This window comes from Podarcis bocagei (assembly GCF_964188305.1).
Source record: "Podarcis bocagei genome assembly, contig: HAP1_SCAFFOLD_248, whole genome shotgun sequence".
NCBI lineage: Eukaryota > Metazoa > Chordata > Lepidosauria > Squamata > Lacertidae > Podarcis > Podarcis bocagei.
The window spans coordinates 7,868-31,519 of record NW_027670200.1 but is presented as its reverse complement, the minus strand read 5'-3'; the positions used below and the strand labels follow the sequence as shown (position 1 = coordinate 31,519).

The window sequence follows — 23,652 nt, the reverse complement described above, 5'->3', positions numbered from 1 at the left end:
GTCTGCGTCGATCTCCTCTGCTTCCATCTCTGTGTAGTCGTGCTCGAACCCGGGATCCTCCCCCAACACATCCATGTCCGTTTCTCCCCCCGTTACCTCAGGTGCTGCTGCGTGCCAGGGCCCCCTTAACAGCTCTCTGCGCCACCCCACCTCCGGCCGATCGTCCCACCAATAGGAGCGGTCTGTGTCAACCCCCGAGCAGGATCCCCTCGGGGGGCTCGATTCCGGGGTAGTTTCCTCAGCGGACGAGAACCCCTGGAACGTGCTGGCTGAAAGTGTGAGTGTGAAAAGCCAATCGTGGAAAAAATCTGCTGGCATGGGTCTGTGTGGGTAGAGTGCATGGAACTCGTCTTTGAGACACTGCTCATCCAGGGCGTAGTCCGGTACCCAACTGTTGGCGCTGGCCGGGGTACCTTCCCTGGCGAGGAGATATTCTACTCCCTCCTCCCCCCATCTCGAGTCCAAAATCTCCGTGACCTCGTTGAGTGGCGTCGGCCTCGGCGACTTCCCCCCTGCTGGTGATTTTCTGCATGGGTCTGGTGCGGTCCCTGGCGCCTGAAACCTGTGCGGTGCCTTGTAGGGTGTGAGCACCGACCTATGAAAGACCGGGTGCATTCTGGAACCTTCCGGTAGAGTCAACCGGAAAGCCACTGGATTGATTTGTGCCTCGACCTGGTACGGCCCTAGCTGCTTGTGTCCTAGCTTCTTCTTAGATAACGATTTGGCCGGCACCGCCTGGGCCGCTAACCATACCCAATCCCCCACCTGAATGTCTTCCCCTGCTCTCCTGTGTCTGTCTGCCTGCACTTTGTAGGCATGTTTAGCTAGTTCCAAGTGCCTTCTGAGTTGCTCGTGGACCTCCTGTAACTCTGCTGCTAAGTGCTCCGCTCCCTGCGGCTCCCCCTCCGCCGTCGTCTCTAAGCCCGGGAAGGTTCTGGGATGCCACCCATTGTTGGCGAAGAACGGTGTCACCCCCGTGGACCCGTGCTTCGTGTTGTTGTAGGCAAACTCGGCTAGCGGTAGATAGTCCACCCAGGTCGAGGGCTGTTGATTCACGTAGCATCGCAAGTACTGCTGCATGATGGTGTTGACCCTCTCCGCTTGTCCGTTGGTCTGCGGATGTCTCGCCGACGCTAAGTTGATCTTGACGTTCAGGATACCCAGCAGCTTCTGCCAGAAGCTGGAGATGAATTGACGACCCCAGTCGGACAGGATGGACCATGGCAAGCCGTGAACCCTGAACACGTGGTCTATGAACAGCTTGACGGTCTGTTCCACTGTGGCCACCTTCGCGCAAGGAATGAAGTGCGCCATCTTGGTGAACAGGTCTACAACCACTAGTACCGCCGTCTTGCCTCGCGAACTGGGCAGATCTGTGACAAAGTCCAGGGCCACCTTCTCCCACGGCTCTAGCGGCGTCTGCAGCGGTTCCAACAGTCCCGCCGGCTTCCTGTGCACTGGTTTGGCTCTTTGGCAAGTGTCACACCTGGCGACGTAATCCGCGACTTCTCCTCGCATCTGGGGCCACCAAAAGTCTCTGGCTACTAAGTCCGCCATCTTCTCCTTGCCGAAGTGTCCCGCGCTGGGCGCGCCGTGCAATTGCTGCAGGACTTTCGCGCGTAGGTCGTCCCCCGGCACATAGAGAGCACCTTTGCGGGTAAGCAGCCCGTCGCGTATCTGGATCTCGTCGTCCTTCGCTGTGCCACTTCGCACATCCTCCATCTTTGTGCGAAGGGATCCGTCTGCAGCGCGCGACGCACCGCGTCCAGGTCCACGGTAGCTGAAGCGCATGCCCACGCCTGCGGTGCGAAAATGTGTTTGGCCGCCACCGGTGCCGCTTCCTCGAGATACTGCGGTTTCCTGGAGAGTGCATCTGCAATGACGTTGTTGTCTCCCGGGATGTATTCTATCCTGAAGTCGAAATCCGCAAAGAACTCCGACCAGCGTATGTGCCTCTGGCTCAGGAGCTTCGCCGTGCGCCAATACTCCAGGTTCTTGTAGTCTGTGCGCACCTGCACGGTGTGTCTGGCTCCGATGAGGAAGTGCCGCCACGCCTTGAAGGCCGCATGAATGGCCAGCAACTCCCTGTCCCAGATGGTGTAGTTCTGTTCCGACTTGCTGAGCTTCCTGGAGTAGAAAGCGCAGGGCCTCCAGTTCCCTTGCGGATCTTCCTGCAACAGGACCGCCCCCACCGCTCTGTCTGAGGTGTCAGTCTCAACCCGCATTGGTTTGTTGGGATTCACGTGTAGCAGCTGTTCTTTGGACGCGAAGAGGCTCTTGAGTCTCCGAAAGGACTGTTCCACCTGGTCCGTCCAGGTGAACTTTTTCTTCTTGGAACTGAGGGTGTCTGTGATAGCCGCCGTCTCTTTCGCGAAACCCCTGATGAACTTGCGGTAAAAGTTGGCGAAGCCGACGAACCTCTGGACCTCCTTCCGATTGCGCGGGCTCTTCCAGTCCAACACCGCGCGGACCTTGGCGCTGTCCATGGCGAGTCCCTTGTCGGACAGCCTGTAGCCCAGAAAATCCACCTCCGTCACGTCGAACTGGCACTTCTCCAGCTTGGCGTAAAGTCTGTGCTCCCGTAGTCTCTGCAGGACCTCCTTTACGTCACTCTTGTGAGCCTCCTGCGATTCCGAGAAGATCAGGATGTCGTCGAGGAAGCATACGCACTTCTTGTAAAGGAGTCCCGCTAACACATGGTGCATGAATGCTTGGAAACAGTGGGAGCCATTTTGGAGACCAAATGGCATAACTTTGTATTCATAGGTGCCTAACGGCGTAAACATGGCCGTCTTCCACTCATCACCCTCCCGCATGTGTATGAGATTGTATGCGCCGCGCAGATCCAACTTGGTGAAGATCCTCCCCTTCCTCACCGTCGCGAGCAAGTCGTCAATCCTGGGCATGGGAAAGGCTTTGGGCTTTGTCTTCAAATTTATGAACCTATAATCTACGATCAATCTCTTTTGGGGCGTGTCCTTCTTCTTCACGAAAAACACGGGACTGCCCCCCACTGCCTTGGATTCTTGGATGAATCCCCGCTTCAAATTGTGCTCTATGAACTCCCTGAGTTCCTGCATCTCGTCCTCGGACATGTAATACAGCTTCGCTGTCGGCAGCGTCGCCCCTGGTAAGAGGTCAATTGCGCAGTCGTAGGGCCGGTGGGGAGGTAGCTGGTCAGCTTCCTTCTCGCAAAAAACCTCCAGAAACGCCTTGTACTTGTGGGGGACCGCCTGCACCATGCCGAGGTGTAGCTGCTGTGCATCCTCGCGACCCTCCTCTTCCTGGCCAGTCTGGATGCAGTGTTCCGCGCAGTAGGAGGAGCTGAAGGTCAACTGCCGCTGGTACCACGCTAATGCCGGACTGTGCCTATCCAGCCAACTCATGCCCAACACTATGGGTGTGTCTGCCAGGTGGGTGACGTTAAAGCTGATGACTTCTCAATGATTTCCAATTTGCAGCACCATAGGAGGTGTTTGCTGTACCACCTGCCCGCCCAGCAGCTTCCTGCCATCGACTGTGATGACGTGTAGTGGCAGCGTGGCCGGCAGAAGCGCTATACGATGCTGCTTGACGAACTCCACCCCCACAAAGTCTGCGTTACTACCGGAATCGATGGTAATAGGGACTTCCAGGGTGGATCCATTCGGCAACTGGAGCGATGCGGTGAGCTGCACCACTGGCTTGGGTGGGAGGGGGTCTGTGGCTTGTAAGATCTCTGGGGACTGCTTCACTGACTTGCCTGGCTGGGCCCCAGTGCTTCTGCTTCCAGCCAGGCATTGTCGTTTCCCTGAAGCTGCTCCCCCTGTTGCACTGCTCCTTGTACTGTTGCCAAGGCTGCAGTGTGCTTCTGGATCCTCTGGGGACACTCTTTGGCCAAATGTCCTGCACTATTGCAGATGTAGCACTTCCTGCTTCCTCTAGGAGTCGTCGTCTTGACTGCTCCTGGCGCTAGGGCTCTGGCTGCTGTCTGAGCCTTGGCACCACCAATCTCCATCGGTACTTCTCCCTCCCCCAGCGGAGGCGTGGAGTGCGCGCTCCCTAGGTCCCTGGGCAGAAAGGGAGGCGCCCTGGGGGGTGCGCATGCCAGACGACCCTCATCCCTGTGCCAAGGGCATTCTTCCTGGCGTACCCCTATCGTGAGCGCTCTCTGTACCACTTCTGCTGTGGTGCTAGGTCTGTCCCCTCTTGCCAGCTCATCCTTCACGGAATCATTTAGCCCCTCCCAGAAGAGATCCCTCACTGCCGTGGAGTCCTTCTCCCAGCGCAGCACATTCAGTAACTCAAAGAAGCGAGAGTGGTATTGTCTCACTGTAGCTTTGCCCTGCCGCAATCCATGCATCTCCCGCCTCGCGACGTCCACGTCCACGGTAGATTGAAAACAAGCGTCCATGGCCGCTATAAAAGCATCTGAATTCCTAAGGGCGGGGCCATCTTCGCGCCACAAATTGCGCAGCCAGGCTTTAGCTTCCCCATACAGGTGGGTTATAATGAAACCCACTTTCTCCTCCTCATCTCTAAAGTCTTTCCGAAGCAACTTTAGCGCATAAACAACGTCTGCTCTGAAGCTGGGATAGTGTTTCAGGTCCCCATTGAAGTGGGCTACTAGGCTGCCCCCCCGTTTTGCGAGGCCAAACCCCTCCGCCCGGGACCTCAGGAGTCCTTCCTTGCACACAAGTTCCCACCTGGCTTGCAGATCCCTGCAGCGCGCTTCTGCTTCCTCTTCATTCTTTCTGGAGACCGCTACCTCTGCGTAAAGCTTCGAGACTGCCTCCTGCAGTGTAGCCAGCTGCTCCTCCGTAGTCATGCCTGCCTTTCTTCGTGAGCTTGCCAAAAAAAAAAAAAAAAAAAAAAATTGTGGAGAGGGAGCTTACTGTCACAGCTGCCTCAGGTCCCAGCTCACAAAGGACCAACGCCAGTTGCTCTTTATATACAAAAGTCTTTATTGAAATCCATTTGCGGTTTGACAGTAGCGGCGCGCAGCCATACGTCTGTAAGCCTAGACCGTTGAAGCTCCCTCTGAGTCGGTCCCGCCCCGACACCAGTTTAAGATCCTTGCCTTGCTCCACCTCCTCCTTCGTTCCCTCTTCCGCTGGGTCCTCCTGCCCCTTGGGGTCTCGCCCTTCCTAGACTCCTCTGACGCTGAAGATTCCCCGGATTGTTCCCCCTCCCTCCGGCGGGCTTTAGGACCTGGCTCCCAATCTGGGGGCTCTGCTGTCCCGCGCGCCTGTACATTTGAACTTGGTGCACGCGCCCAGCCCCCAACCTTTCTTCTGACCGTTACACTACTCCCGTCACTGCTTTCCCTCCCTTCCGGGAGGATGGCTGGTTCTGACCTCCCCTCCATTCCCCCTTCCTCTGATGGGGGCGCGGTCACCCCTGACTCATCCCCTCTCCCTGCTGGAAGGGACGCTGCCCCTGGCACACAGGAACCTTTCCCCCCCCCGCTATGCTCTGGTGGGGAAGCTGGTCCTGATCTCCAGCTGCCGCTCTGGGAATCCCCGCTGTCCCCAGATTCTTCCCATTTGCTCTCCATCTCCTCTCTCCGCTGTGCCTCCGTCCCTGAACCCCTGACACATATATACAGAAGAAATGTACACAGGGTAATACATTGGCAGGGTTCTAGGACTACTTGTAATTACATTATGAATGAACAATCATTTTAATAGTTTTTATTTTACACTGGACATGTGGTATGTTGATAAACATTGGAACCAAGGAAGGGACTAGGGGGAAGTCAACCTTTTTGTTTGATACTGAATTTGTATTGATGTTTTATTTTTGTTATATTTGGAAATTAATAAAATATTTATAAAGAAGGAAAGAGTCTCATCCTAAACCTGATGCATTATCAGACAGTTTATCCTCACCTTGCAAGCTCCTTAATTAAGTTTGCCAAGTGCCTCTTGTCTTCAGGACATAAATCCTTTAGAGAAGCACTCTTCATTCCTACTTTGTCAGGGACCTGAAAATTAAAACCAGCATTTTAAAAAGCAATCATTAACATGGAAGAAGTGTTTCTGAATCTACAATAAAGCCACAGGCTGTATATTCGGCCCCAGGTGAATTAAGAACTGAAGAGGACACAAGTTTTTAAACAATAAAAAACCAACCAATTTGCCCCCTTTTTAATCCTTATTAATGATGTTATTTATTAATTGGTTGACAATGCAGTTTTTCCAGGAGCAAGACTGCTGTGCCCAAGGTGCTATTGACAAAAGTGTACAAAAGTCAACCCATGAATATATCATATAACTATCAATACAATATGTGTGAATGTTAAAGGCTACCTTGCTAAATGCAGTAGTATGGGGGAAATGCTTACAATAAAAAACAGTTTATCATTTCAATAAATGCTATTCAAGGTTTAAAATGCTTGATTTTCCCCCCTCTGTGGTTATTTCAGAATTCAGCATTTAGTTCACTATCAATCCGGTGCAGTTCACAATTCAACATGCATTCCACGGCTCAGTCAAAGCTGATGCTGCTCAAAGACTTAAAGCGAGCTCCAAAACCCTCACAGTCGATAGAACTAATGTGCCTGCCATATCAACCCCACTTTGCTACTGTGCAGGGACCAAAGGAAACTGAAAACCTCAGGTTACTGCAGCAATGAAAATGTCACTGCCAGTGCTTTGGTCATCCTCCCTTACTGTAAGAACTGGCTAACTTTGCACTCCTTGTCCGCCAGAGGGCATTTCATGCTACATGCACAGTTCCCTTCAGCTCTCTGCATGCATGTAACAGCTAAGTCTTGAATTTTCACAGCTAATACAATGTGCACCTTCAGAGAGCTGAGTTGGGACTCTTCCATTATATTCTCAATTTCAGTCGTGTAATAGCACCTTTCTCCACAGTGAATAACAGCAGCATCAGAACAAAAATACTGAGAATGAACTATAAATTAATGGATTATGATATGAAATCCACGAGTAATTAATGACTAATGCTTGAACAAAACAGTGGTTTAGAGGTTCGGGAAGGATCTTTGCAGAGAAGGTCCCAATGTACAACCTGCCTCACCTTGCACAAGCCGCTACTGCTAACCTGTTGGAGCTTAAATTTTAAAAACTGTTTCAACACAAACACATACATACGGTACACAATATGGACATGCATACAATGGTACCTCGGGTTAAGTACTTAATTCGTTCCGGAGATCCGTACTTAACCTGAAACTGTTCTTAACCTGAAGCACCACTTAAGCAAATGGGTTGCCGCCGCGCCCTGTTGCCGCCGCGCCGCCGGAGCACGATTTCTGTTCTCATCCTGAAGCAAAGTTCTTAACCTGAAGCACTATTTTTGGGTTTGTTGTTGTTTAGTCGTTTAGTCGTGTCCGACTCTTCGTGACCCCCTGGACCAGAGCACGCCAGGCACTTCTGTCTTCCACTGCCTCCTGCAGTTTGGTCAGACTCATGTTTGTAGCTTTGAGAACACTGTCCAAACATCTCGTCCTCTGTTGTCCCCTTCTCCTTGTCCTTTTTGGGTTAGCAGAGTCTGTAACCTGAAGCGTATGTAACCTGAAGCGTATGTAACCCGAGGTACCACTGTATAAGCATGGGCATTCCTTAGATCCCTGCCCTTGTTTAGGCATTTGTGTCTCTGCTTTGTGCAAGAGTTAAAAACAGCCATCCATTTCTCTGGTGACGTGACAACTCAACCCTCTAATAACTAGTATAGCACGATCCTACAGCCCCGTAACTCTACTCTTGCCAGGACAAGAGCTCAACAAGGATGCAGCAGAAGTTCTCCTTCATCCTGCTGCATCCAATTTGTATGCAAAGGGGAGAAGGGTACTTCTGTCAGCATCGCCCTAGAGCCAGTGCGCCAACTGGACTCATGCACCTCAACCCCGACTGGGCTAGGCGAGCTGGGTAGCACCGCCAGAGACCTCCTTTTCCCACAGGAACAGGTCACAGTGCTGTGGACTCACAGCTTAGAGCTGAGAGCACCGGATTCACTGTCTCAATAATACAGTCGTTGCGCAGCAGAGTTTTGCAGAGTCTTGCAGAGTATAAACCACTCGGAGAGCAGCTCTGTAAAATATCTTCCTTTTATTCTATAACTACAACTATGATACAAAGCTATATACAGAGCTGAATATTCTGAGCATAAATCAATGCTACACTGAGAGTCTGCAGCTGCTCTTAGCAGCAATCTTATCTCTAGGATCTCTAACACTCTCACTCTCTCCGATACACTGACTGACTGACTCTCACACACACAGATATGTTGCTGGGCAGAATAAGTAGATAGGCAGGACACGCCTCCTTCTCTCTGTGGAGAGTCAGCAGAGACCATCAGGAGATGGTCAGGAGATTCTTGGGTATGGGAGGGGTGAAATCTCCTCAACTTCTTCAGCTAGCCTTACAAATAAGTCAAAAAGTTACTAGCCTGCAATATTTGTTTTGCCCCCTCATCCAAAGTCAGCATGGAAACACAATAAAAAAAAGACAGAAAAATGCCTAGATGCCTTAGACTTGCTTCTTGGTTGTTTTATCTCTTCCGTTTCGAGCATGAGCCCTTTAGAGAGACATGTTTCATTTGTAATACCTGCTGCTCACCCTCAACCCTTGGGTGGGATAGGGTGGGAAACAAAACAATAAAAACAAATTGAGATATCAGTTCTTTTCTGAAATAATGCTGTACTTTTCATTTGCACCACCCAATCAAATCACATCTTGATTTATGATGCAGCAATTGGGCAACAGTTCCTCTTTGGAAACAAGGGCTTTCACACTTTCCAATTTGCCCTGTAAGACAAATCGGCTTCAGGGAAAAGAAGAAGTAGAGGACTAATTGGTTTATCATTAGCATTATATAGAGGGTGAGCTAACATGAGGGGGTGAACTAACAGTCCTGCTGAGTTGAATGGACTTGCAGGTTAAATCTGCCACAGATTGCAGCCTCAAGAGTTCTGGTTTCATTTGCCCTTCTCCGTACTGACCTGCTGCCCAGGCGCTTGGCCTGCACTTTTCCAGGCATCCATTGGAGCAGGAGCAGCAGCTACAGGCACCTTTGCTTTCACCTCCACTTTCTGACCTTTCAGCAGGTGTCTTGCTCTAAAATTCCTCTCTGTGGAAATACCTAGAGATTGAACAGACAAGATCAGGAAAACTCTGAGTTGTTCTTACAAAGCACCTCCTACACTGAAGCTTCCCACAAAAAAAGAGAAAATGAAAGCAGCACCAAAAAAAGAAAAAAAGGTGCTTAAGGAGCCCAGGAAAAACTCTTGATGAACAAAAACAAACCAACCCAGACTAGAGAAGGCCCAAGGATAACGCTGCCCAACACCAAGAACACTGCACCTTGGACTTCCTCTTCCCGTCAAGAGACAGGGACCGAATGCTTGGTTTGAAGAGTCCTGCATGGTTACACCATAGACCAGGGGTAGGCAACCTAAGGCCCGTGGGCCGGTTGCGGCCCAATTGCCTTCTCAATCCGGCCCGCGGACAGTCCGGGAATCAGCGTGTCTTTACATGAGTAGAATGTGTCCTTTTATTTAAAATGCATCTCTGGGTTATTTGTGGGACCTGCCTGGTGTTTTTACATGAGTAGAATGTGGCCTTTTATTTAAAATGCATCTCTGGGTTATTTGTGGGGCATAGGAATCTGTTCATTATTTTTTTTCAAAATATAGTCCCGCCCCCCCCACAAGGTCTGAGGGACAGTGGATCAGCCCACAGCTAAAAAAGTTTGCTGACCCCTGCCATAGAGCAAAGATTAATAGTCTTTTTATAGACCCCAGTTATCACATCAGCTGCCTGACTATTCTCAACATTTTAATAAGAATAAGCTCAATTATTTTGTATACTGTCAGGGCTGCCACTCAGTCCCAGCTCACATAGGACCACGTTAGCCAGCGTTCAGGTTAGAAGAGTCTTTATTGGATTACAGCTTCCATTTCCAAACTGCAATATGCAGCCCTACTTCTTCTAGGTCAGACCGGCGAAGACCCGTCTGAGTCTCCGCCTCTAGCACACCAGCTTAATACCCTAGCCTTGCTCCACCTCCTGCGCCTTTCCCTCCGTCTCTGGGTCCTTCTGCCCCCCGGGGTCTCCTTTTTCCTACTCTCTTCTGACGCGGACCCCCCTGACCCTTCCGCCTCCTTGCGGCGGGCTTTGGGACCTGGTTCACTCTCTGGGCTGCTTACTGCGCCAGCTTCCGCTACATTTGAACTTGGCGCGCGCGCCCAACTCTCAACCTTCCTCTTGATCGTTTCGTCGCTCCCTGAGGTGGGCGTGACTACTCCTGACTCATGCCCTCCCTCCTTCTGAAAGCCTCCGGAACCCGATATCTGGTCCCCTTTCTCCCCGCTGTTCCCGTCTGGGTACGTGGGTCCCGATCTCCAACTGCTGCTCTCTGATTCCTCTCTGGACCCTTCTTCCTGGGGTGTCCCCCTGCTTTCCCCCCTTGCTCTGACTGCTGGCGCTCCCTTCTGGGAATCCTCGGACTCACTGGATAAGCTCGGCGATCTCGGTTCGTCATCCCCACTCATCTTTCCTTCGTATTCCTCCCCCTCGCTCTCTGTCTCCTCCCTTCTCTGCGTCTCTGCTTCTGAACCCCTGACATCCATCCCCCCCTCGAAGCCCCCCCTTCCCCCCTCCCCACTTTCAAGGGTGGTTGCAGGGTGCTCCATCATCACAGGAGTGAATGCCGGATACAGTTCGCTCCTCGTTGCTGGCCGCCAACTGAAGACCTCCGAGTCTTCCTCCTCGCGTTCGTCAACGGTGAGCTGCTCCGCCTCCATTTCAGTGCCGCCGTGCTCGAAACCGAGATCCTCCCCGCACACGTCCATGTCAGTCTCTGCGTCGGTCGCTTGACCTGGCATCTCCAGCCACCTCCGGCGCCACTGCTCCTCTGGCCGATCGTCCCACCAATACGAGGTGTTGGACGCCGAACCCTCCGGTGACCCCTCTGGGGAATGTGTGCGCTGTGCGGGCTCCCCGTCCGAGTCGAAGCCATGGAACGTGCTGGAGGAAAGTGTGGGCGTGAACAACCAGTCGTCGAAGAAGCCTGCTGGCATGGGTCTGTGTGGGAAAAGGGCATGAAACTCGTCCTTGAGCAGGGGTTCCTCCAAAGCGTAGTCTGGCACCCAGCTATTAGCACTAGCCCGGGTGCCCTCCCTGGCTAGGAGGTATTCCACTCCGTCTTCCCCCCATCTGGAGTCCAAAATCTCCGTGACTTCGTTGATGGGGTCCTGCTGTGGCAATCTTCCCGCCTCCGACCGCTCCTGAGACGGACTCGGTGCTGTTCCTGGTTCCTGGAACCTGTGAGGTGTCCTGTAGGGAGTGAGCACCGACCTGTGGAACACCGGATGCATCCTGGAACCCTCCGGGAGCACCAGCCTGAAAGCTACTGGGTTGATCTGCGCTTCGACTTGGTATGGACCGAGTTGCTTGTGCCCCAACTTCTTTTTGGCTAACGATCTGGTCGGCACTGCGTGGGCTGCCAACCAGACCCAGTCTCCCACTCGGATCTCTTCGCCAACCCGCCTGTGCTTGTCCGCTTGCACCTTGTATGCGTGCTTCGCTAGCTCCAGCTGCCGTCGGAGTTGATCGTGGACCTCCTGCAACTCAGACGCGAAAGCGTCCGCCGTCTGCGGTTCCCCTTCCCCCACTCTGTCCAGTCCCGGGAAGGTTCTGGGATTCCTCCCATTGTTGGCGAAGAACGGTGTCACCCCTGTGGACACGTGCTTCGTGTTGTTCTAGGCGAACTCGGCGAGCGGCAGGTAATCCACCCACGTCGCAGGCTGTTGATTGGCATAGCATCTCAGGTACTGCTGCATGATGGCATTGACCCTCTCCGCTTGCCCGTTGGTCTGCGGGTGTCTCGCTGATGTCAGGTTGATTTTGACGTTCAGGAAGCCCATCAGCTTCTGCCAGAAATTCGAGATGAACTGGCGACCGCGGTCGGACAGTATAGACCGCGGCAGCCCGTGCACTTTGAACACGTGATCTATGAACAGTTTGGCTGTTTGTTCTGCCGTGGCCACCTTCGCACACGGTATGAAGTGTGCCATCTTGGTGAACAAGTCCACCACCACTAGTACAGCCGTCTTGCCTCTCGAGCTGGGTAGATCCGTGACAAAGTCCAGGGCCACCCTCTCCCACGGTTCAAACGGCGTTTGCAGCGGTTCGAGCAGTCCCGCCGGTGGTTTGTGCACCGGCTTGGCCCTCTGGCAGGTGTCGCACCTCGCGACGTAGTCCGCGACTTCCCCTCTCAGTCTGGGCCACCAAAAGTCCCTTGCGACTAATTCCACCGTTTTTTCCGTGCCAAAGTGCCCGGCCGTGGGTGCGTCGTGCAACTGCTGCAGTACCTTGGCGCGAAGTTCATCTCCAGGCACGTAGATGGCCCCTTTACGTAAGAGCAAGCCGTCCCGTATCTGGAACTCGTCGCTCTTCGCCGTGCCCTTGTGCACCTCGGCCATCTTCGCCTGCGCGAATGAGTCGTTCTGCAACGCCCGCCGCACCACATCCAGGTCTACTGTGGCTGAAGCGCACGCCCACGCTGTTGGCGCGAAGATGTGCATGGCTGCCGCTGGCGTCGCCTCTTCGAGGTATTGCGGTTTTCGGGACAGTGCATCCGCCATGATGTTGGTGTCGCCTGGGACGTACTCTATTCGGAAATCGAAGTCAGCAAAGAACTCCGCCCAACGTATCTGCCTCTGGTTCAGGAACTTCGCCGTGCGCCAGTGCTCCAGATTCTTGTGGTCCGTGCAGACCTGCACCGTGTGCTTGGCGCCGATCAGGAAGTGCCTCCATGCTTTGAATGCTGCATGAATGGCAAGCAACTCCCTGTCCCAGATGGTGTAGTTCTGCTCCGACTTGCTGAGCTTTCTGGAGTAGAACGCTCCCGGTCTCCAGACCCCCTGTGGGTCCCTCTGCAGCAGGACAGCTCCCACTGCTCTATCGGACGCGTCTGTCTCTACCCGCATCGGTCTGCTGGGGTCGATATGCAGCAGTTGCTCTTCCGACGCGAAGAGACGCTTGAGTGCCTGAAAGGACTGCTCTGCCTGCTCCGTCCAGATGAATTTCTTTTTCTTGGAGCTTAGCGTGTCCGTAATAGCCGCCGTCTGCATCGCGAACCCTTTGATAAACTTGCGATAGAAGTTGGCGAAGCCGACAAACCGCTGGACCTCCTTCCGGTTGCGCGGGCTCTTCCAATCCAACACCGCTCGCACCTTGGCGCTGTCCATGGCTAGCCCCTTGTCCGACAACTTGTAACCCAAGAAATCCACCTCCGTCGTGTCGAACTGGCACTTCTCCAGTTTGGCGTACAGTCTATGCTGCTGCAACCTCTCCAGCACCTCCCGAACGTCTTGGTCATGCGCTTGCTGCGACTCGGAGAATATCAGGATGTCATCCAGAAAGCAGACGCACTTCTTGTAGAGGAGTCCCGCCAACACATGATGCATGAAAGCTTGAAAACAGTGAGAACCGTTTTGCAATCCAAACGGCATCACTCTGTACTCGTAGGTGCCCAGAGGCGTGAACATGGCTGTCTTCCACTCATCGCCCTCCCTCATGCGGATGAGATTGTACGCCCCTCGCAGGTCCAACTTGGTAAACACGCGTCCCTTGCGCACCGTCGCCAGTAGGTCGTCAATCCTGGGCATGGGGAAATCAGAGGGCTTGGTCATCTTGTTCAAGAGGCGAAAATCCACCACCAGCCTCTTTTGGGGCGTGTCCTTCTTCTTCACAAAGAAAACAGGACTGCCCCCTACTGCCCTGGACTCCCGGATGAAACCGCGCTCCAAATTGTGATCTATGAACTGTTTGAGTTCCTGTAGTTCATCCTCAGACATGGAATACAGCCTCCCCTTCGGTAGCGTTGCCCCTGGTAGGAGGTCAATCTTGCAGTCATATTGCCTGTGCGGTGGTAACTTGTCTGCCTCCTTCTCGCAGAAGACCTCCAGAAAGTCTGCGTATTTGTGGGGGACTGCTTGCAACGTTCCCAACTGCAGTTGTGATTCCTCCTCCTCTCCCTCCTGTCCGGGCAGGATGCAGTGTTCTGCGCAGTAAGAGGAGCCGAAGATCAGCTGTCGCTGGTACCAAGCCAGTGTCGGACTGTGCCTGTCCAGCCAACTCATGCCCAACACAATGGGTGTGTCCGACAGTCGTGTGACGTTAAAACTGATGACTTCCCTGTGGTTGCCAAGGCGCATCACCATTGGCGGCGTTTGCTTCACCACCTGCCCCCCCCCAGCAACTCTCTGCCATCCACTGTGACGACTTGCAGGGGCAGAGTGGCCGGCAATAGCTGTATAGCGTGCTGCTCCACAAAATCCTGTGCTATAAAGTCTGCGTTGCTTCCAGAATCCACAGAAAGCGGGACTTCGATAGTGACGCCATCGGGCAGCTGGAGAGATGCTGTGAGTTGCACTACTGGTTTGGGTGGGAGGGGGTCTGTGGGTTGCAAGATCGCTGGGGACTGCTTCAGTGATGCGTCTGGCTGGGCCCCAGTGCCTCTGTCTCCAGCCAGACATCGTCGTTTCCCTGCTGGTGTTCGCTGTGTTGCGTGGCCGCTTTCACCGTTGCGGAGGCTGCAGTGTGCTTGGAGCTCCTCTGGGGACACTCTTTCGCCAAGTGTTGAGAGCTGTCGCATATATAACACTTCCTGGTCCCTCTAGGAGGTTTAGTCTTGACTGCCGCCGGTGCAGGGGCTCTGGTAGCTGACTGAGCCCTGGCTCCTCCCACCTCCATAGGTTCCACTCCCCCTCCTGGCGGAGGTGTAGATTGCGCACGCGTAGCGTCCCTGGGAACGAAAGAGAAACTTCTCGCTGCTTCGCGCCCTCCACGTCCTTCGTCTCTGCACCACGGACGTTCTTCCAGCCTCACCCCCACAGTCAGCGCCCTTTGGACCACCTCCTGCGTGCTCCGGGGCCTCTCCCCCCTCGCAATTTCGTCTTTAACAGCACTGCTTAATCCCTCCCAGAAGAGGTCTCTGACTGGGGGCGAATCCCGGTCCCATTCCAAGGCACTGACCAGCGCAAAAAAGCGGGCGTGATACTGGCGTACGCTCGCCCTCCCTTGTTTCAGTCCATGAATCTCCCGTCGGGCAAGATCCACGTCAATGGTAGATAAAAAGCACGCATCCATCGCTTTGATAAAGGCATCTGCATTCTGAAGCGCCGGATCTTTATCCCTCCACAAATTGCGTAGCCACGCTTTTGCATCCCCATGCAAATGGGATAGTATAAACCCCACTTTCTCTTCCTCATCCCTAAAGTCTTTCGCCAGCAGTTGCAGTGCGCACATTACGTCTGCTCGAAAATTGGGGTACTGTTGTAAATTCCCATCGAAGTGAGCCACAAGCCCTCCTGCTCTCCGTGCCAACCCAACCCCCTCCGGTCTGGGTCCTGGCTGCCCATGCTTAACCAATGCTTCAAACCTGGCGTGGAGATCTCTGTAGGCGGCTGCCGCATCCTCCTCCCTTTTCTTGGATGCCTGTACCTCCGCGTTCAATTGGGTCACTGCCTGTTGCAGCGCTGAAATTTTCTCTGCTTCCGTCATCTCTGCCAACCGTTGTGAGCTCGCTCCCAAACACCAATTTCCTCCTCTCGCTGCTTCTGCCTCCGCTGCGAGGTATCAGGTGTCCGAAGCTTAAAAGAGACGGGTCTTACTGTCAGGGCTGCCACTCAGTCCCAGCTCACATAGGACCATGTTAGCCAGCGTTCAGGTTAGAAGAGTCTTTATTGGATTACAGCTTCCATTTCCAAACTGCAATATGCAGCCCTACTTCTTCTAGGTCAGACCGGCGAAGACCCGTCTGAGTCTCCGCCTCTAGCACACCAGCTTAATACCCTAGCCTTGCTCCACCTCCTGCGCCTTTCCCTCCGTCTCTGGGTCCTTCTGCCCCCCGGGGTCTCCTTTTTCCTACTCTCTTCTGACGCGGACCCCCCTGACCCTTCCGCCTCCTTGCGGCGGGCTTTGGGACCTGGTTCACTCTCTGGGCTGCTTACTGCGCCAGCTTCCGCTACATTTGAACTTGGCGCGCGCGCCCAACTCTCAACCTTCCTCTTGATCGTTTCGTCGCTCCCCGAGGTGGGCGTGACTACTCCTGACTCATGCCCTCCCTCCTTCTGAAAGCCTCCGGAACCCGATATCTGGTCCCCTTTCTCCCCGCTGTTCCCGTCTGGGTACGTGGGTCCCGATCTCCAACTGCTGCTCTCTGATTCCTCTCTGGACCCTTCTTCCTGGGGTGTCCCCCTGCTTTCCCCCCTTGCTCTGACTGCTGGCGCTCCCTTCTGGGAATCCTCGGACTCACTGGATAAGCTCGGCGATCTCGGTTCGTCATCCCCACTCATCTTTCCTTCGTATTCCTCCCCCTCGCTCTCTGTCTCCTCCCTTCTCTGCGTCTCTGCTTCTGAACCCCTGACATATACCAAACAGATTTTTAATGGCTTTGAAGGTACTTAATAAAGTTTTATAATTCCATGAGCAACTAGCTTATCCTTCTCCCTACCATTTCTTTTACAATTATGAAGTTGACAATCACAACACAGAACCAAAGACCAGGGAGAGGAGTAGAGAGGAGGACAAGACTAATTTTTGCTGCCTTGTTCCTATACTCTTCACAGGGCAATTAGAGAAAGTTCCCTTACTTCTGTCATTTGGGGCTGGAAAATCCTATAGTATGTAAACATACTATAACATACTATGTAAACAGTATGTAAAGGGACCCCTGACCATTAGGTCCAGTCGTGGCCGACTTTGGGTTGCGGCACTCATCTTGCTTTATTGGCCGAGGGAGCAAGCGTACAGCTTCTGGGTCATGTGGCCAGCATGACTAAGCCGCTTCTTGTGAACCAGAGCAGCGCACAGAAACGCCATTTACCTTCCCGCCAGAGTGGTACCTATTTATCTACTTGCACTTTGACGTGCTTTTTAACTGCTAGGTTGGCAGGAGCTGGGACCAAGTAACGGGAGCTCACCCCGTCGTGGGGATTCAAACCGCCAACCTTCTGATCGGCAAGTCCTAGGTAGGCTCTGTGGTTTAACCCACAGCGTCACCCATGTCCCCCTATAGTATGTAATTCACTACATATCAATGTGGGGTGGCTGCTTTGGCGTAGCCAAGCTTCTCTCTGGCTTTGAAGGACCCAGCCAGCACCCAAGAAGTGGGTGGGGGGCAGCAATCAGAACGATACAAAGAGACTGCAAGCTGATCAACCAGGGCTGATCTACTGAATCATCTGCCTGCAGAAGAAAACTTCTTGGATATGAAACATGGAGAAAATTAAGGCACAGAAAATTCATCTACCTTCAAGAGACATATGTTTCTTGACATGGCACTAACTTCAACTTCTAAGGGTCAATACAGAGAACACATTTTCACACAAACAGGAACTGTCTCTGGGGCTGACAAAAATATGTATCATCAAAGCAGCACATTGGACTTGCTGTCAGCTGGGTTAAGTTCTTGAAATTATCCATGAAAATCTTTCATTCTTTTCTCAGTAAAAACAGTCAGAATATAGAAGCAGGTCAAAGCAGGCCAACAAAACTCTGCCTCACCTTCTCTGATACCTCTAAGTAAGGAAGGGCCAATTGGGAGTTGGCTAGGCATCTAATTCATCAGGAAGTCAGTGCATACAATGAAATTATTCACAGTTTGATCTATATATTCCCAGGGTAGGGTCAGAAGGAACATGATGCCATGACCTATTGGAAGCTGAGCAGGTCTAGGTCTGGTTAGTGATGGGTGGGAGACTGCCTGAGAACCACAGATGCATGCACGCTACCTTGGGCTCCATGATGGAAGAGAAGGTTAAGTGTATGTAAATAAACATGTAAATATGAGCAGCTAGAGATCAAATGTTGCTAAATGACAGCTTTAAACCATTTCTCTAGCTCTAGGAGGAGCACATAAAGGCTGGCTGCCAACCTGTGAAAATGAGATGATGGTGCCTAAAAGCATTCCATGATTTTTCCAGCCCCCCTAAAGGACCTGAAAAGGTTGTATCCCTAAGTTATCATTTGAACTCTTTTACTTCTAGCCCTCTCCCCAAAGTTACAAAATCTCATTTTATAACCCGTTGCTCCAAAGTTACCAAGATAAGAGTGCATGTGCCGTATGCACAGAGTGAATCCGAATCAGGTCCTGGCCCAATTCACTACCCAACAAGTCAAGTTAAATTTGGCAACCATTCAAAGATCATACCTGGGACATAGACAGGTGGCTGCTCTTCGTCAGAAACTGAATGCAATTTCATTCAAGGAAAGCAAGGGCAAAAGGTTTGTTCCATTCTACATTTTACACTCTGTAAATATTATACAGTGGTACCTTGGTTTACAACCATAATCCATTCCGGAGGTCCGTTAGTAAACCAAAACAAGTTGTAACCCAAAGCGCTTTCACCAATGGGGCCTCCCCCAAAAAGTGTGTGTAATCCAAAAAAAATAGGTTGTAATTCAAAAAAAGTTCGCAAACCGGGACACACACTTCTGGGTTTGACGTGTTTCTATTCCAAAACGTACGCAAACCAGACTGCTTGGAAACCAAGGTACCACTGTAGTCTGAAAAATCTGCATCAAAATAGAAAGTTCAGAAGCAGCAGACAACTGACCAGGAGACTACCAAAGCAAACATTTCTGTAAATCCACTTTGTTATTACTCTTAAACGGGCCTCATTTAAAAGGTTGTATTTTATTAAAGGCCCTGTAACTAGCTCAATCACAGAGATAATGAGCCACATTTATTTGTATTAGCCTTGATTATAAAAGCAACTCCTGGAGGCCATACATTCAATGCATGCTCCTCAGACTCTGATTATGGACACAGAGAGACTAAGCTTTACACTCACACATTTTTTAAAAAGCTATCTGGGGCTCTTAGAAGCAGGTACTGGTATTTGAGGATCAGGAGAGAAATCTGGGTAAACTGCATCCTAGTCAAGACCATAATCTGGGACCCTTCCCTGTTGTATCATCCAGATTGCCATCAGACTGCACATCTTTAGCAGTCACCCATCAATTCATGGTGGATTCAATTAAGCTAATAACAGCCCATTGCCAACTACTGGCAGCAAGTTACATCCAATAAGTTGTTCTCTGCACATCAACTCTTCTAGATGCTGAAAGGAAGTTCTTACTCTGCCCCAGTGGGCCAGAGGGGAGCAACCAAATGGAGACTAAAATCCATTTGGAAAGATTTAGTGTAAATACATCAGCCGAAGACCTATGTATGCAAGTTAGTTCATAAAAGATGTAAGCATAATAATACCAAACAGAAATCAACAACAGATTATATATAAATGAATTCTGGGGAAGAGGACAGTATATCCGAATAATGAAAGGAACAATATATGAAAATAATGATTACATGAAAAACAAAATAGCACGTTTATGCAATTACTTGCATATACTGTTCCTTATAAAGTACACTGCTCCCTTCCTCATGATTCACTTACTTACAATATTCTGTTGGTCTCTCTTTGATATCCTAAAGCTCACATAGTTCATGAACTAAAATCCATTCACTTATCTTCTGCCAATATGTTTAAAATTATATTTTTGAAATAGATTTCAGCTTCTTGGGCCCACTTACTCTCATCCACCAGGGCAGATTAGAGGTCTTATTTTCAGCAACAATTACATGCACCCAGAATGTGACCATATAGAGTTATTGTAAGCTGCTCATCTAACTCTTAAGCTGGAGGTGCAAAATGTGTGCCCCCCCCACACCGTTAAAGCCTTGAAGATGTTAGAATCATAGAACTGCAGAGTTGGAAGTAATCCTAAGGGTCATCTAGCCCAGCCCCCTGAAATGCAAGAAAATGAAGGTGGCCCTTATGATCAAACCTGCAACCCTGGCATTATCAGCACCACGCTCTAACCAACCGAGCTATCTAGTGAGGGATAGCCTTCTTTGGCAGAACTGTGATGCAAAGTCTCTAAAACCACTAACTTTGCCTCTGGGAGCCTGGAAGTCTCAGCCTCCATTTCTAGCTCTATATGTATGACCATTTGGTGGCTGGGACCCTCAGTAGTTTCTGCTGCAAGTGGGACGCCTAATGCTGCTGCCTGTTAGGATATTTCCGTTCCACCTTAAAAGGGAGCAGGCTTTGTAAGTCACAGAGTCTGCGCATGTCCTGTTCACAGGATGTTTTATGTTTGCTGTTCCTTTCGATTTCGCAGTCGGTCAGAGACGCTGACTCAGAACGGTCATGTCTTTCTTTGTTCTGTTCAACGCTAAATAAAGTCTGTAAAATATGCTCTTCTGTGGTGCAACTTTTGGCTGTGTTTTCTGCTGATAAAGAACAGTGTGCACAAGCTCTGGAATGTGGCAATCTATTTCTAAGGCTTTGTGTCACTAACTGCTGGATCTGCCTGTCTACGGGAGATCGATGGACGTCCGGCAGCCGGCTCGGTGCCATGATGGACTATATCTCCCTGGCAGTTTCCCAACAACAAGGTTTCGGGCCCAGATTCACAGCACCTACAGGAGAGTAAAACTGCAACAGACTGCGTTTGAGAGGTACATGGGAAAAGCGAAAGAAAAAAAGTGATGCTTTTCTGTTTTACCTCGGAAGGAGTCTTTGAACTCCGGAAGGCTTAATTGGCCTGGGAGCCGAGCCAGAGAGGCTTCGTGATTAATAGCTGCCAAGATAAGGAGTCTCTGAAGTTAAAAAGACTCACGGCTCAAAGGAAAAGCTGAAATGGAGTTTTTCCAAGCTTCTGAGGCAAATGCTGAATGTCCTAAGTTACATGGGCAGAATTATAAAACCTGGGCAAAATGGTGTGAAAGTTTGCTGCGTCAGTTTGGGGTGTGGCATACCGTATCTGAGCCCCCTCCAGTTCCTCTGACAGAGAGATGGAAAGCCGATGATTCGAAGGCGATAGACGTAATAGTCTTATCCGTATCTCTTGAGGAAATTAAGACGCTTGCTGGCAACACCACTGCACATGGGATGTGGAATGCTTTGAAAGCTGCTCACCAGCCAGTCATCCCAGCCCAGAGTTTGACTGCATCGGAGGTCCTGGCTGTTTCCCAGAATGCGAGTGAATGCAGGGATGCTGAGGGCACCGGTTGCAAGCTGCAGGGGGAGCTGACCGTCACGTCATCCCAGGCAGCATTCCAGCCTCCAGGGGGAGCCAAGGAGTCGGCGGCTGAGAGCTCTGTTTCTCGTGGGAACCAAGGTCATCGCCTTTGCAGAGGCCGGAAAGGCAAAGGTAAACAGAGGCAGACATCTGCAGATGGCCAGAAGCAGAAGGGGGGTGAAGAGCCCGCGCCAGGGAAAAACAAGGCTATGTTTGCTGGCACAGCTTCACCAAAGGCTAAAGGCAAGTCTGCTGGCCAGGAGCAGGGGGGCAAGCTGCAAAAGCCCACACCGGTGGAAAACAAGGGTTTGCTTGCTGTAAAGACTGCTCCAACAGCCAAAGGCAGATTTGTTGTTGATTCAGGTGCGAGCCGCCACATCTCGAAGGACCGCCACCTGTTTATCTCCTTCACACCTCAAGAAGCTGAGATCCACCTGGCTGATGGAAGGACGTTGCAAATTGCAGGAGAAGGGACTGTGAAACTTGCAAGTCTGCACACTACCATCAGTAATGTACTTTTTGTTCCAGGAGCTGCAAGCAACTTGCTCAGTGTTCCACAGCTTACTGGGCGTGGTTTTCAGATTTCCTTTAAGAGGAGCGTCTGTGTCATCAGTAAAGGCAAAGAGGACTATTTGCATGCAAAGTTTATGGATGGTTTGTTCCATATACCGTATTTTTCGCTCTATAGGACGCACCGGACAATAGGACGCACCTTGTTTTAGAGGGGGCAAAACAAGAAAAAAAAAATTCTCCCCCTCTCTGCCCAGCACCCCTTCAGCGAAGCGGCAGGAGGGGCTGCACGGAGATGGGGAGAATTTCCCCCCTCTTGTTTCCCCCCTCTAAAACAAGGTGCCGTTTAAGGTGCGTTCAGTCGCCTTCAGGCGGCTACCTTGGAAGCCTGGAGAGCGAAAGGGGTCGGTGCCCACCGACCCCTCTCGCTCTTCAGGCTTCAGGTTCCTTTCGACCTGCTCTTTGGGGCTGGCAGGAGGAAGCCCACCACCAGCCCCAAAGAGCAAGTCGGGGAGCGGGGAAAGGCGCGCAGCGGCGAGGCTCCTGCCATAGCCCCCCGCGTGCTCCCCAGGCTGGAGAGGTGACACGCAGATATAGAGGCTCCTGCCGTAGTCGCGCGTCACCTCGCCAGCTGGGAGAGGGTCGCGGGGGGCTGCTTTAGCCGCGCGCATGCTCTCCTTGCCGGAGAGGTGGTGCGCGGCTAAAGAGACTTCTGCCATAGTCGCGAGTCACCTCTCCAGCTGGGAGAGCGCGCGCGCGGCTAAAGCAGCCCCCCGCGACCCTCTCCCAGCTGGAGAGGTGACGCGCGACTACGGTAGGAGCCTCTTTAGCCCCGCGCTCGCTCTCCAGGCTGGAGAGGTGACACACAGCTATAGAGGCTCCTGCCATAGTTGCGCGTCACCTCTCCAGCCGGGAGAGGGTCCCGGGGGGCTTGTTTGGCCGCGCGCGCGCTCTCCCGGCTGGAGAGGTGGTGCGCGGCTAAAGAGACTTCTGCCATAGTCACGCGTCACCTCTCCAGTTGGGAGAGCGCGCGCGCGGCTAAAGCAGCCCCCCGCGACCCTCTCCCAGCTGGAGAGGTGACGCGCGACTACGGCAGTAGCCTCTTTTGCTGCGCGCGTGCTCTCCCAGCTGGGAGAGGGTCGCTGGGGGCTGCTTTAGCCGCGCGCGCGCTCTCCCAGCTGGAGAGGTGACGCGCGACTATGGCAGAAGTCTCTTTAGCCGCGCACCACCTCTCCAGCCGGGAGAGCGCGCGCGCGCGGCTAAAGAGGCTCCTGCGGTAGTCGCGCGTCACCTCTCCAGCTGGGAGAGGGTCGCGGGGGGCTGCTTTAGCCGCATGCACGCTCTCCCAGCTGGAGAGGTGACGCGCGACTATGGCAGGAGCCTCTTTAGCCGCGCACCACCTCTCCAGCCGGGAGAGCGCGCGCGCGCGGCTAAAGAGGCTCCTGCGGTAGTCGCGCGTCACCTCTCCAGCTGGGAGAGGGTCGCGGGGGGCTGCTTTAGCCGCGCGCATGCTCTCCCAGCTGGAGAGGTGACGCGCGACTATGGCAGGAGCCTCTTTAGCCGCGCACCACGTCTCCAGCCGGGAGAGCGCACGCGCGGCTAAAGCAGGCCCCCCGCGACCCTCTCCCAGCTGGAGAGGTGATGCGCGACTACAGCAGGAGCCTCTTTAGCCGCGCGCGCGCTCTCCCGGCTGGAGAGGTGGTGCGCGGCTAAAGAGGCTCCTGCCATAGTCGCGCGTCACCTCTCCAGCCGGGAGAGGGTCTCGGGGGGCTTGTTTAGCTAAAGAAGCCCCCCGCGACCCTCTCCCAGCTGGAGAAGTGGTGTGCGGCTAAAGAGGCTCCTGCCATAGCTGTGCGCCACCTCTCCAGGCGGGAGATGGTCACGGAGCTATGGCTTCTTCGCTCCATAGGACGCACACACATTTCCCCTTCATTTTTGAAGGGGAAAAAGTGCGTCCTATAGAGCGAAAAATACGGTAACTTATGACGACACTAGTGCTGTTGTATCTAATGCTGATTCTTGTTGTGTTGCACAAACTAACAAAGTTCTTCATGCAGGTTGCATTCACGATGCTCATCGAAGATTTTGTCACCTCTCT

At 52.5% G+C, this 23,652-nt stretch overlaps 1 protein-coding gene across 1 annotated transcript in view; it reads right to left on the bottom strand.

Moving 5' to 3' along the window:
* Nucleotides 1-18,441, bottom strand: part of LOC308579604 (protein hinderin-like) — a 29,851-nt gene extending 11,410 nt beyond the window's left edge. Inside the window, exons 1-3 of the mRNA XM_081214189.1 lie at nucleotides 18,166-18,441; nucleotides 8,948-9,087; nucleotides 5,871-5,965 (exon numbers count right to left, since the gene is read on the bottom strand). Coding sequence (XP_081070315.1) covers nucleotides 5,871-5,965; nucleotides 8,948-9,087; nucleotides 18,166-18,217 — 287 coding nt within the window. The 5' untranslated portion in view covers nucleotides 18,218-18,441. The remainder of the gene's footprint in view (nucleotides 1-5,870; nucleotides 5,966-8,947; nucleotides 9,088-18,165) is intronic.
* Nucleotides 18,442-23,652: the final 5,211 nt, after the last annotated feature.